Consider the following 14,463-nt stretch of genomic DNA (forward strand, 5'->3'; position numbering starts at 1 on the left):
ATTAATTGTTGATTTTTAGTTGTGCCTTAACCACGGTTTTGTGTTAGTTAGTACACGTGTAAGCTAACTTGACCATGGTTTATAAATGGTTAGGTTAGTATTAGGCTTAAGTTAGTTAGGCTGGGTTGTTATATGTACTGTGCTAACGGCTTTATCGACACACAGAAAAAGAGAAAAGAGAGAGAGAGAAACTGATTGAGAGGTTGAGCGAGAGAGTTGTGGGATCAATTCTTGGGTAGTTCATCGTCTTCTCCATCTCTGTTCTTAGGTTGGGAGGTCTCGGATTGTGAGATCACCAGGGAGAGTGTGTAAAGGGTTTTTGTCATAGTGCACTGAATTCCGAGAGGGGAATTCCGGGGAGTAGGTCGTGTTGACCGAACCTCGTAAACAATCTGCTGTGTTCTTGTGTGTTTGTGCGTCTGAGTTCTTGGTGTGAAGCAAAGCATAACATAACAGTGGTATCAGAGCCTCGTCGGCGTTTTCTCTCAAGTCACACCTCGTGAAACAAGTCATCTCAAGCTGGCGGACCCAGAATCAACATCGGATCAGATCAAGAAAGAAACCTTGGATCAAGAATCTGTGGAAGGTGAAAATACAGGGGCGATTCAGAGTCGAAGCCGTGGTGAAATCCAGTTGTTCGCGAATTCAATTCCGACGAACAACATGAGAATCGACATCGACAAATTTGATGGTTCTGGAGACTATCGAATATGGCGGAGGAAAATCAAAGCTCTTCTCGCACAGCAGCGTCTTCTCAAAGCGATCGAAGACCCGATAATCTGGCCAGAAGGGACGACTGAGGATCAGAAGAACGAGATCCTTGAAACAGCTACAGGTACCCTGATATTTCATCTCTCAGATTCAATAATTCGCCAGATAGATAGTGATGATACACCGGCTAAAATCTGGAAGAGACTTGATGATCTTTTTCAAGTAAAATCTTTAACAAACAAAATTTTTCTGAAAGAAAGGCTGTTTGGTTTCAAAATGAACTCTTCCAAATCCTTAGATGAAAATCTTGATGAATTTCGAAAACTCACTATTGAACTTGCTAATTCTGGCGAAAAGGAATCTATGAGTGATGAAAATCAGGCTATTATTATTCTTAATTCTTTGACTGACACCTATAAGGAAGTAAAATCTGCTATTAAGTATGGTCGAACACAGATTACCCTAGATGAGGTAGTGTCTGCTCTGAGATCCAAGGAATTTGAGATAAAATCAGAGAAGGCACTCTCATCTGGAGCAGAGGCACATTATGGACAGGACAAGGGTCAGAACAAGAAATCTAACAAGAGTAATAAAGGGAAGTCTGGAAGCAAGGGTACTCAGGCGTCATCTAGTACTGATGGGAAGGAGACAAGAACTTGCTTCTGGACACCTAAAGAAAGACTGCTACAAATGGCTAAAAAAGGAGAAGGACAAGACCAACACTACCACAAGTCAACCAGACTCAGCAAACTTTGGGGATGGATATGACAGTGGAGAAGTGCTGGTCATCTCAGATGATAAGGAGAAAAGTGACTGAATTTTAGATTCTGGCTGTACTTATCATATGACTTACAATAAAGACTATCTCACAAATTTCAGGAGCCTTCAAGGAGGCAAAGTGGTGCTGTGAAACAGTGACACATGTCTGGTGGAGGGAATGGGCACTATAAAATTCAAGATGTTTGATGGGTGCTGCAGAGCTCTCAAGGATGTGAGATATGTACCTAGTCTCACAAGAAATCTAGTGTCTCTGGGAGTTCTTGATGACTCAGGCTACAGCAACAAGACTGAAAAAGGGGTCATGAGAATCTCAAAGGGTTCTATGACAGTCATTAAGGGTATCAAGATTGATGGCCTCTACTATCTTGTTGGAGAAACCATCTCTGGCTCAGCAGCAACAGTGACCAACTCACTAGAAGAACACAAAGCCATTCTATGGCACAGAAGACTAGGCCACATTAGTGACAAAGGTCTTCAAGTCCTGAAAGAAAGTCAATACTTTGGTAAGGATAAAATCTCCAGTGTTGGCTTCTGTGAACATTGTGTTCTGGGAAAACACCACTGTCTGAAGTTCAAGGTTGGAAGACACACATCTACATGTGTTCTTGAGTACATTCACTCGGACTTGTGGGGTCCTGAAAGGAATCCTACTCATGGTGGTAACGTGTATTTTCTTTCTCTAATTGATGATTTTTCAAGGAAAGTATGGGTCTTTTTGCTGAAAAATAAAAGTGATGTTTTTGAAAAATTCAAGAATTGGAAAACTCTGGTTGAAAATCTGTCTGATAAAAGAATAAAGATCTTGAGGACTGACAATGGTTTAGAGTTTTGCAATGAGGTTTTTGACTCTTATTGCAAGGAAGCAGGTATTCAAAGGCATCACACAGTGAGACTCACTCCACAACAGAATGAAGTGGCTGAAAGAATGAACAGGACTCTACTAGACAAATCAAGATGCATGTTATTCAGCTCAGGACTACCTAAGAACTTTTGGTGTGAAGCTGTCATAACAGCTGCTTATCTCATCAATAGGAGCCCATCCAGTGCACTTGAGTTCAAAACACCTGAAGAGGTGTGGTCTGGTAAAATTCCTGATATCTCACACTTAAGAATTTTTTGTTGTTCTGCTTATGCGCATCAAAAAGAAAGTAAGCTTGACCCTAGGGCTGTGAAGTGTGTTTTTCTAGGCTATCCTGATGGTACTAAAGGCTATAGGCTGTGGGTTAAGGGTGATAGAGGCTTTAAGGTCATTAATAGCAGGGATGTAGTTTTTAATGAGAATGACTTTCCATGCCTTGATAATTCTAATATTGTATCTAGTTCTGTGTCTAGTTCCACTAACCCTTCAGGTACTGTAACAAGTGAAGTTACAAGTCTTCAAAGGTATGAGGTGGCTCATCCGGTGGAGCCTAGACAAACTCCTCAACCAAGCCATGAAGATGATACTGAAGAAACCTGCAATGTCTATCAGACTCCAAGCAAAAATGAAGATCCAGGAGAAGATAGTGGTCTCAAGACTCCATCAAGTTATCAGCTAGTCAGAGATAGAGAGAGAAGAGAACACAAACCTGTTGAAAGATATGGGTTTTCAGCTTACACAGAACTTCTTGCCTATGCTTTCATGGCAGCAGTAGAGATAAATAAGACTGAACCAGAAACCTTCACACAAGCCATGAAGTGCAAGGAGTCCAAGCAGTGGAGACTTGCTATGAATGAAGAAATTGAATCACTTCACAAGAACCAGACTTGGGAAGTGGTAAAGAGACCTAAAGACAAATCTACTGTGGATTGCAAGTGGATCTTCAAAGTGAAGGAAGGGGCTGTGGATGGTGAACCAGTAAGGTATAAGGCTCGCTTAGTGGCAAAAGGGTTCACACAGAAGGAAGGGATTGATTACAACGAGATATTCTCACCTGTGGTCAAGTATAAGACTATACGGGTGATGCTATCTCTTGTAACTCAATTTGATTTTGAGCTTGAACAGATGGACGTCAAAACAGCGTTCCTTCACGGAGACTTAGATGAAGTTATCTATATGGAACAACCTGAAGGGTATGAGCAACAAAAGAAACAAGACATGGTGTGTCTGCTCAAGAAATCCCTATATGGACTCAAACAGTCTCCTAGGCAGTGGTACATTCGGTTTGACACCTTTATCACTGCACAAGGATTCTGTAGGAGTTTCTATGATCCCTGCCTGTATTTCAAAGGGTCAAGTCCTTTAGACTCAGAGTTTCTCCTACTTTACGTGGATGATATGCTCCTCATTAGTAAAGAAAAACACAGAGTGAACAAAATGAAGGACTTGTTGAAGTCAGAATTTGACATGAAGGATCTTGGTGCAGCAGGGAAAATCCTAGGGATGAGGATTGAAAGAAACAGAAATGAATCAAAGCTGTTTCTAAATCAGCAAGGTTACTTGGAAAAACTGGTTGAAAAGTTTGGAGTGGCAGGTGCTAAGTGCAACAGTTTACCACTTGGAAACCATGTGCAGTTGTCAAAGTCTCAGAGTCCAACTGATAATGAAGGAGTTCAGTTTATGGCTGACAAGCCTTACTCTAATGTGGTTGGATCTGTCATGTACGCTATGACCTGTACACGTCCAGATTTGGCCTTTGCTATCAGCTCCCTCAGTCGCTACATGGCGAATCCTGGAAAGTTCCATTGGTTTGCTATCATGGGATTACTGAAGTACATAGCCGGGTCTACTCGAACTGGTTTAATGTACTCTGGTGATTCAAATGAAGAGGTAAGCCTGCAAGGTTTTGTGGACTCAGATTATGCAGGTGATAAGGACACAAGGAGGTCCACGTCAGCATACTATTTCCTGGTCGGCAAAAACTGTGTGAGCTGGAGGTCTCAGCTGCAATCTGTAGTGACTCTTTCAACCGTTGAAGCTGAATATGTAGCTGCAACTGAAGCCGTAAAAGAAGGGATTTGGCTTCAAGGGATGCTCAGAGAACTAAAGTTCTTTGTTGGAAAAGCAGCCATATTCTCAGACAGTCAGAGTGCTATACATCTCTGCAGAAATCCTGTGTTTCATGATCGAACGAAACATGTTGAGATCAAATATCACTTCATCAGAGAAAAGGTGGGACAAGGAGTGGTGGATATACAGAAGGTTGGGACTGAAGACAATCCAGCTGACTGTGGGACAAAGGTTCTTCCACTAAGTAAGTTCAGGCACTGCTTGAAGTTACTTGGTGTTCAAGCAAGAAGATAGAAGGCTGAGTGATGATCCTCTCGGAGCTATGCACTGTGTTTGGTGGTCAAGGAACAACTAAGGTGGAGTTTGTTGATTTTTAGTTGTGCCTTAACCACGGTTTTGTGTTAGTTAGTACACGTGTAAGCTAACTTGACCATGGTTTATAAATGGTTAGGTTAGTATTAGGCTTAAGTTAGTTAGGCTGGGTTGTTATATGTACTGTGCTAACGGCTTTATCGACACACAGAAAAAGAGAAAAGAGAGAGAGAGAAACTGATTGAGAGGTTGAGCGAGAGAGTTGTGGGATCAATTCTTGGGTAGTTCATCGTCTTCTCCATCTCTGTTCTTAGGTTGGGAGGTCTCGGATTGTGAGATCACCAGGGAGAGTGTGTAAAGGGTTTTTGTCATAGTGCACTGAATTCCGAGATGGGAATTCCGGGGAGTAGGTCGTGTTGACCGAACCTCGTAAACAATCTGCTGTGTTCTTGTGTGTTTGTGCGTCTGAGTTCTTGGTGTGAAGCAAAGCATAACATAACATTAATATTATGAGATCTTGTTTTATTGGCTGTAAATATTAGGAGATATTTTAGATTTTATTTTCTGATTTTATTCTATTCAGATCCTAATTATTGCATCTATTTAAGCCATTCATCAGTAATAAGAAATTCATTCCACCTATTCTCTTCTACCTTTATGTATCAGAGCCAAAATTCGTCCAGGTTATCGTCCAAAAAACCCTCTTTGAGTATAAAAAATAAATAAATAAAATCTGTAGGGAAACAATGTTCCGATTACAATCTCTTGAATCGAAACCTCAGTCGCATCTATGAGTGAGTCTATCTTAGGAACGGCTACTACCATATCCACGGGCACAAATTCCATAATTTCTATCCCGTTCAATCTTGATTCTTTTCAGAATATTTTGATCACTTCTCACAGATTGAATTGAACTAATTTTCGTCAATGGTCTCAGTTTGTATAGCTTTTCATCCGTGGTAGAGGCAAATTATGTAGGCATAACCTATTTGTTCTTGCCCTCCGTTGCAATGATCTGGACAATGATAAATGAAACTTACTCTAATCTCGGAAACACGAGCCAGTTGTACGAGTTGAAGACTCAGTTGAGGAAGGCAAAGCAAGGCGAAAATTCTGTCACTCAATATTACACTGAATTGAAGACTATGTGGCAAGAATCAGATATGTTCTGCGACATCAAATGACATTGCACTCAAGATCAGGTCATGTTCCAGAGAATGAGCGCGTCTTTGAGTTTCTTGCAGGCCTCAACAAAGAGCTGGACGATGTAAGAGGCGTATTTTAGGCCGAGACACGCTACCGAGTTCTCGAGAAGTATTTGCAGAAGTAAGAAGAGAAGAAAGTCGCCAATTAGTTATGCTCGGAGGAGGTTCAGCACCAAAAGATCCTACTTCGATTGACTCATCGGCTCTCTTCACTGGCAAGTCAAAACCATCACGACAACCTCGACGCAACGATTGTCCAATCTATGATCACTGTAACCGTCCAGGGCACGTGAAGGCCAAGTGCTGTAAATTGTATGGAAAACCAGCTGATTATTCGTTTGCAACTCGCCAGTTTCGTGAAAACAAGGGATATCAAGCGGCCATTGAAGAAACTCCATCAACAACAGCACAACCTGCCTTCACCAAGGAGCAACTAGCGCAATTGTTTCAGATGATGAGTTCTCACTCTAATGCTTCCACACCTTCCTCATCTCTTGCACAAAAAGGTACCTTACAAATAGCCCTTAAAGCCCAATTAGGATCTCTGGACCCCTAGATCATAGATTCAAGGGCAACATAACATATGACGGGTAACTCTTACCTTTACTCATCTTATTTTCCCAGTTATGGAATGGCAATCAAAAAAATTAAAATAGCATATGGCTCTTTGTCTTCTATAGCAGGGAAAGGTTCTATCACTCTATCCTCATCCATTGCCCTAAAAATGTTCTCCATGTTCCAAATTTGTCATGCAACCTAATTTTTTCCCATAGCCTTATCAATGATTGCAACTGTCTAATTATTTTCTTTTCCACCAGATGTTTAATTCAGGACAAATTCTTGAGGAAGACGATTGGCAGTGTTAAGGAGGTCGGCGGACTATTCTACTTTGAGCTATCAACAGTTTCAAGTAAACAAGTTTTGAAACCAAATTGTTCTTCTTCTTTTTTATGTCTTAAAAATGAAATTATGTTATGGCACTACAGACTTGGTCATCCCAGTTTTAGTTATCTCAAACATCTATTACCTGAATAATATATGCCCGATGTCGTTTGTTTAATACACGACAACGTTACTACCTAAAATCGTCACCTCTATGCCAAGCTGTCGGTCTTGACACGATCGATGTCACGCGCTTTTTTTTTCCTTTCAGATCTTGTTTTCTTTTTTCTTTTTCCTTTTTGTGATTTTGTTTGAGCAAGAGGACGAGCGTGGAGAGCTCGAGATCGGGGACGAGCATTCACACCCCTCAAGATGCTGCAAAAAAAGTGTCACGACGTCGAAGATCATGTTCCAGCGTCGGTCAAGGACGACACTGACGGTCGTTCGGTGGGCCAAATCGGAGTGGTAGCGTGGCGGCGTTATCATGGTCGGAGATATGATTTCTCTTCGGAAAGAGAATGACGAGCATGCGATATTTGAAGGTGATACGTGATAAAAAAATCTTTTCCATGGTGACCGATGCGCTAGCAGTTTTATGTGGCATTAAGAAGGCTCAACGGTCAGGTCTCTCAAATATCACTGTCTATCCCGATCGCAAGACGGTAGTCGATTTAAATTACAAACGTAAAGTTTTAACTCATTGGCGAAGACAACGATCAGATGAAGATAGAGAAATGAAACTATATTTTTGGTAAATTCGTAATTCAAGCGTGTTCCCACATGCAAAAGAGTTGTAATAGTATGCAAACGGTCTTATTTGTGAAAAGTCCATTAAAAACAATCTAAACCTTTTATTTTACATTTGACACTTCAGATTATCCAAATTTTAAACATTAATCTTGTAGAATAATCATAAAACATTGGAGAAGCCGCCATATACATTTATAAAACATCATATACTTATTAAAACATCAATATACAATTGTTGAAGGGCATAAACATTTACATCAACACACGTTTATGAGATTGTATAGATTTATAATATTGTATACAAAAATTAAACCACAACAATGATAGAGTATATATACAACAATTAAATAATGGAAAAATTGACAATTTGACACACTAGCTATTTTGAATATAAAACGATTATGCAATCTCATTATTCCGTGTAATTCTCACCTTTAGTGTAGGACTGAGCTTGGCCTAGATAAAATCATAAAAAATTCTTTTTAAGATTAGGCACTTCGAATTGATACCATTTAAACGGTATAAATGACATAAATTTTCTCTCTCCTTCGGCAGAGTTTCTCTCTCAAAAAACAGAGTACAGAAAACCCTAGCCTCACCAGCAGCCGCCGCCTCCTGGGCTCCGGCCTGGGAGGTGAGCATCGGCCTCCCCGGTAGCATCTCCTCACTGACGTGCGCGGCTCTAGGTGGCGGCTCTTCCCTCGTCCTTGCATCGGCTCAGCTCTTTGTTTCTCTGGCGCGCCGGCGGCTCCGGGTGCTCGACCGTGGTGAACGTGCTCAGGTCTCGGATCTGGCGGCTTCGGTGGGTCTATGGTTCGCAGGTGGTCTCGGTGGCCTCGGTGGGTCTGTGGTTCGCAGGTGGCCTCGGTGGGTCTGGTCTCGGATCCCTCGCTGGGTCTGTGGTTCGCAGGTGGCTTCGGTGGCTTCGGTGGATCAGGTCTCGGTGGCTTCGGTGGGTCAGGTGGCTCCGGTGGGCCTGGTCTCGGATCTGAGAACGGTTTGGCGGCTTCGGCGGCTTCCTCTGTTTTTCTCTCCGACTGGAGTGATACGGCGAGACTCCGAGCTAAAGATGGGAGGGACGTGGCTGAAGAGTTTTTCGGGTGCAGAAGTGGTCGGATCTGCCGTTTTGTTTGTGTTGTGTTTTTTGTTTTGTGTTTTTACTTAGTTATGCTTTATGTTTTTATGCGCGATGTGTTTGTCTTGGTTTATCTTGGACACGGATTAGCCGTTGTCCACTATCCCGTTGTGGATTTCCTGTTAGGTTTTGTTCTATACAGGTTGAAGATGCATCTTCTTCGTGGTCATCAAACCGAGGTTGAGTGGATCTTTCCATCTACCAATTTAGGTTTTGTTGAAAGAGCCCTATGTGTGCTCAATTTCTGTGCTCGTCGTTCTTCCACTCGTCGGAAGCATGCACAAAACGTGCGATTACCGGAACTTAGTGTTAGTTTCACTTCGACTTAGGTTTGAGGTGTTCCATGTACTAAGATGTTTTTCTCCTGTATTGATGGGTTTTTACCCAATTTTAATGGATATTCCGTGACTTTCAAAAAAAAAAAAAAAAACGGTATAAATGACATTAATTACCCATATAGTGAGAGTAGTAGGCTTTGATGCCTCTTTCACGTTTTTCTCCTGAAAACGCTTCACATTCTTTTACATTAAGAGATGCATTAATTAGGAAACAAATATAAAATGGGGCATATATGCCTACTGCTTAAATAAATTGGGTAAAAGTATCCTTTTCCCATTTCACTCTACCATTTGCCTTAAACGACAAACGACATCCTTCTTTTTCTTCTGACTTTGAACGACATCAAAATTCATACGTGCATTCGCTTACTCCTTCAAAATCAAATTCAGAAGTCGGTCACTGTTAATTATTTAGGGCTTTTCTCTTCTCTTCTCCGACCGTCACACACAGCTCCATCGACCATGCTCAGAATCTCAGCCTCACGACTTCGCTCTCTCAAGGTCACTTCTTTTAACCATATCTCATCAAAAGTTCCTTTCTTTCATTGCTGTTTTTCAGATTGAAGACTCGCATTACGTAATCGATGATTCTGATCGGATCACAAGTTTTTTCTTCCGAGCAGAGCCGTGCCGGTGCCGCGAGGTACGCCACGGCCACCGGAGTCGCCGCGAGGCCCACCTCCGGTGGCTTTTTCAGTTGGCTCACCGGAGAAAAAACGAGCTCCCTCCCTCCTCTCGAGTTTCCTCTCGCCGGAGTTACTTTACCTCCGCCGATTCCCGATTACGTCGAGCCAAGCAAGACGAAGATCACGACCCTCCCTAACGGTGTCAAAATAGCTTCCGAAACATCGACGGTGCGCGCGAGATTGAGTTAGGATTTTGGGCGAATTTGAATTTTCTTTTCCCTTAACGTTTGTATGTTTGATGATCAGAATCCGGTAGCTTCGATCGGGTTGTACCTGGATTGCGGGTCTATCTACGAGGGTCCCGGGACGTCCGGGGCTTCGCATTTGCTGGAACGGCTCGCCTTCAAGAGCACGACGAATCGGAGCCATCTCAGGATTGTGAGAGAAGTCGAAGCGATCGGTGGGAATGTCGGCGCTTCGGCCTCGAGAGAGCAGATGGGTTACACCTTCGATGCCCTTAAGACCCACGTTCCTGAGATGGTCGAACTGCTCGTTGACAATGTCAGAAACCCCGCTTTCATGGAGTGGGAGATCAATGAAGAGGTGATTGATCAATGCTTGCTGGTGGATTGTGTTTTCTTGCAACATTTTGATTGAATATTTGTTCTGTTTTGTTTGTTTGTGAAGCTGGAAAAAATGAGAGGCGAGATCGGAGAACTGTCTAATAACCCTCAGGGCTTGCTCCTCGAGGCAATTCATTCGGCTGGTTATTCTGGTGCATTGGCCAATCCTCTTTTGGCCACCGAGTTCTCGTTGAACATACTTAATGGCAGTACTCTCGAGCACTTTGTTTCTGTAAGACCCAAAATATTTTGTTAAACCAACTATATGCTATTACAAGAATTATGTGCTCCTAAGGATATCTCTGTTCAACCATACAAGTACTAGTAATACCTATTATATCCCCTGTACCTTCTTGTGTTCAGTTGTATTCATAATAAAATGAATGCAACCATGGAGGTTTATTTTTTATGTTTCTACTCCATGGTAGTCGAACCCACAGTTTAAAAGGGAAATAAAGTAGCCCATGTTTAATCAACCAAAAAGACAATTGGCTATGCATCTTCTTCTTCTTTATTTTTTCCTCGCTTGCCCATTTGTTTCTTCTTCTTCTTCTTCGTCTGTAGAAGTAATTGAAGAATAATGTACTCGTGTTTATTGGATTTTTGTAGGAAAATTACACTGCTCCTAGGATGGTTTTGGCTGCATCAGGGGTCGAACACGAGGAGCTTGTATCCATCGCAGAGCCTCTTCTTTCGGACCTACCACGTGTTCTCCGCCCAGACGAGCCCAATTCAGTCTACATTGGAGGAGATTATCGTCGTCAAGCAGATATTGGGGTATAACTCTTCTCAAATCCAATCACTCATTTTTGGAAATCATCTTGTAGTCATAGCTAAAATGTATTTTTAATCTTTACTTCTCATTGGGAAAGAGCACCCATGTTGCTCTTGCTTTCGAAGTCCCTGGTGGTTGGCGTCAAGAGAAGCAAGCCGTCCTTCTGACTGTTCTTCAGGTTTCACATTTTAATCTCAACGTTCTTTTTTTCTCCTGAAGTGGTCAATGCTTATTATCTGTATATATTTCAGTTTTCGTTGTGGCATGAACTATGAAATTTTTTTGCAGTTGCTCATGGGAGGCGGGGGTTCTTTCTCTGCGGGTGGTCCTGGAAAGGGAATGCACTCGAGGCTGTGTGAGTCTACCTCAATTTTCCATGTTCATTGCGATAGATTGTCTCTTAACCTTTTTATATATATATATATATACACAAAACACAGATCTCCGGGTCTTGAACGAGCACCACGAGATTCAGTCCTTCTCTGCATTCAACAGCATCTTTAATGACTCCGGGTTGTTTGGAATTTACGCTAGCACTGTAAGGCTCGTTTATAAATCAACAATCCTTTTGTTGTTTATTGTGACACTGCCATTTTAGAAAGTGCACAAAATTTTTGTCGGTAAAAATGTTATGATAGTAGCTTATCACTGCAAGTTATATTAGTTATTACTTCTATTAATATGGCTAGAGAATTTCTTTGACTGTTAGAAGTTGGCTAACTTGGTCGAAATTCTACTATTGTCTCATATGTTCAGATCTATAAATCCGTACAATAATGAGCTTTTGGATGATTGATCATTTTGTTTTGTTACTTTCTCTTTCTGCTATTCTTTGTGTTTGAACTTGAAGATGTGTATGATATGTGGTTGTAGAGCTCTGACTTCGTCTCGAGAGCAGTTGAAATAGCAGCCGTCGAATTGCTTACAATCGCTACACCTGGACAAGGTCTCTCTCTCTCTCTCTCTCTCTCTCTCTGTTAATTTCTTATGTTGACCTTTTTGTTTTTTATTTTCTAACAGTCACCCAAGTACAGCTTAACCGTGCTAAAGAGTCTACAAAGTCCGCAGTTCTAATGAATCTTGAATCTCGAGTATTCTCTCTCTCTCTCTCTGTCTCTCTCACTCTATATATATATATATATATACACACACACACGCTCATATTGCCAACTTGTGACGGTGTTGTTTCATTAAACTCTGCAGACGATTGCATCAGAAGATATGGGTCGTCAGATTTTGACACACGGAGAGAGGTAATCAAGGAAGCCAAACTGGTTTCTTCGTCATTTTATTTTTATCGCTACTGAAGTGCTAAAACTAGTCTATTAAATCCTTTTTACAGGAAGCCGGTTGAGCATTTCCTAACAGCCGTAGAAGAAATAACATTGGATGACATTACGAAAATCGCCCGGAAGATCATATCTTCGCCTCTAACCATGGCATCTTTCGGAGATGGTGATAAAAAATCTTAATTTTTTTTACGTCTCTTGCTATTTTCCAATTATGAACATTCCCCAAAAACCAATATGTTTGTTTTCCTTTTTGCAGTTATCCATGTTCCGAGCTATGATTCCGTGAGCTGCTTTTTCAAAGTCAGATGAGGCCTGCTCTGCATATTGAGCTCGTTGCTGTTATTTTCTTGATCTGCAAGGTTCAAATTTAAATAAAGTTTTTGCGATATATATTTCTGCTCTCGTTTGAGTAATCTTATTATTATTTATTTTTTAATTGTTATAAATATTTTCTTTCTAGCTTCATCGATCGGGATAATTGGGCATGCCCGACCTCAAGTGATTGATGATCAGTGGAAATTTTGCATTTCGCTAGTTTTCCCAAAAGAAATGGGAAGAAGCACTAATTTAATTTTTTATTCTGTTTTTCAAACTTTAAAGAACAAAATGGCCGTTTCAGTGCCCCAACATCTTGATGCGTTTTTATTTTTATTTTTTGGACATGGTAAAGGGCCAAACTCTTTTCAAATCATATCCCGTACAAGGGGCAATCCGATAGTCCGCAAACTCTATGCCCATTAGCAAACCTATGGTGTTTGGTGTTTTTTGGATCGAGGTGTCCAATTCAAGCCACTCCTACAAAGCATCTCCATCAGAATCCAATATGTGCAACGACTGTCCTTTTAAAATTTCTTCTAATGACCAAGCACACACACATATAGGCGGAAAATCAGCTTAAGCTAGTTCGACCCAATGCTTTATTTATGTCCTAGCTAGTTAATCATGATTTGACATTAAATTACATCGATTTTTTTAGCAATAGCTGAATACTTTTGTCTTTAACTACGAAATATTTGAAATCTTCTCTTTTGGTTTTTATGGTTTTGTTTTCTCTTTTTCCAAGTCAATTTTTAGGAAATGAAGTATCATCGCGCGCCTAGGCAAAAATTTGTCCATACATTGATTGACTCTGCATTAAAAGAATATATATATTTTCATTTGAAATCAAGATATTGGTTGGACTTGTTAATCGATTCATACCTTTTCGAACAAGGCTCATCTCGATGCAAACTCCTCAATACTTCTTCACCGAGAATGGAATGGCAAAGGTCCAAAAACTGATAAGGTACACATCACGAATTTGAATATGTGCGGAAACTTATCAATTGGTAGAAGCTGTAATAATGGAAAAAGACGCTCAATATAAATTACTCGCATATTCTTATGAATTGTATGTACCCGCGAGATTAATTTGAAAAATATGTTGCCTTGGATGATCCACATCTAAGATCAGACACTGTTGAGCATATTAAACTATTTATGTGGCTGAGAGCCTTCAGTCACATACTTTACGAACTACAAATATTGATTAATATTTTACACGAAAGTTGTTCACGGAGGTATCGAAGATCCTTGAGTGCCATTCCATTCTCCGTGGAGAAGCATTGTTGTTTTCCTCTGATGATGACGTAGAGACTAAAAAAGAGATTTGATGTCCAGCTCTTTCAAATGACAACCTAAACATAAAAAAATAAAAGAAATTCAACTATGAAAAGATTTCAAATGGATCATATGCCTGCTGTTGATATTGTGAACGTTATTTCTAATCCCCGTGCTATATTTTATATCTTATGATTTGCATAGGGATTTGACAGATTTTGTGTCTAGTATATTTTAAATGAAACGTGATTTCTGCATTATGATATATATTTTTTTTAAAAAGGCTAAGCTTGAAAGATAAGACCAGTCCATTTATTGATTCCAAACACGGCTATTTTCTCATATGGTCTTTACAGTTTTTACACATATATTCTAATAAAGTAAATTTCAAACATATTGCAAAAGTGTCAATGGCACCCCATGTAATTATATGTAAAAGGCAGAGTCATTTACATGACAAAGAGAGGCTATTAAAGTAAACCATTGCCAAACACAAATGTTATACC

The 14,463-nt window shown here is 40.6% G+C and overlaps 1 protein-coding gene across 2 annotated transcripts; it reads left to right on the plus strand.

Annotated features, from left to right (window-relative positions):
- The first annotated feature begins 9,443 nt into the window (after positions 1–9,443).
- LOC149384716 (mitochondrial-processing peptidase subunit alpha-like) lies at positions 9,444–13,018 on the plus strand. 2 transcript variants are annotated; one of them, XR_016301362.1, is made up of 14 exons: positions 9,444–9,543; positions 9,666–9,896; positions 9,975–10,271; positions 10,356–10,523; positions 10,901–11,068; positions 11,164–11,244; positions 11,355–11,421; positions 11,507–11,604; positions 11,940–12,012; positions 12,087–12,157; positions 12,270–12,319; positions 12,409–12,521; positions 12,615–12,717; positions 12,819–13,018. XR_016301362.1 is itself a non-coding variant. In XM_089626593.1 (13 exons), the coding sequence occupies exons 1-13, from the start codon at positions 9,505–9,507 to the stop codon at positions 12,665–12,667; spliced, it is 1,509 nt and encodes a 502-aa protein (XP_089482719.1). In that variant the 5' UTR covers positions 9,444–9,504; the 3' UTR covers positions 12,668–13,018. The 2 variants fall into 2 exon arrangements, 1 of the variants encoding a protein (XP_089482719.1); XM_089626593.1 differs by having other exon boundaries at positions 12,615–13,018.
- The last annotated feature ends 1,445 nt before the right edge of the window (positions 13,019–14,463 follow it).

The sequence above is a fragment of the Urtica dioica genome, chromosome 9 (assembly GCF_054948205.1).
Source record: "Urtica dioica subsp. dioica isolate 48M chromosome 9, U.dioica_male_clone48M_v1_H2, whole genome shotgun sequence".
In the NCBI taxonomy this organism is placed as follows: domain Eukaryota; kingdom Viridiplantae; phylum Streptophyta; class Magnoliopsida; order Rosales; family Urticaceae; genus Urtica; species Urtica dioica.

Bases quoted from the DNA above. Each gene is read 5' to 3' on its own strand.
- LOC149384716 (XM_089626593.1), top strand. From the start codon at position 9,505: ATGCTCAGAATCTCAGCCTCACGACTTCGCTCTCTCAAG. The intron at 11,069-11,163 runs GTATAACTCTTC...TCATTGGGAAAG, and splicing joins GTCGTCAAGCAGATATTGGG to AGCACCCATGTTGCTCTTGC. The intron at 12,522-12,614 runs GTGATAAAAAAT...TCCTTTTTGCAG, and splicing joins CATGGCATCTTTCGGAGATG to TTATCCATGTTCCGAGCTAT.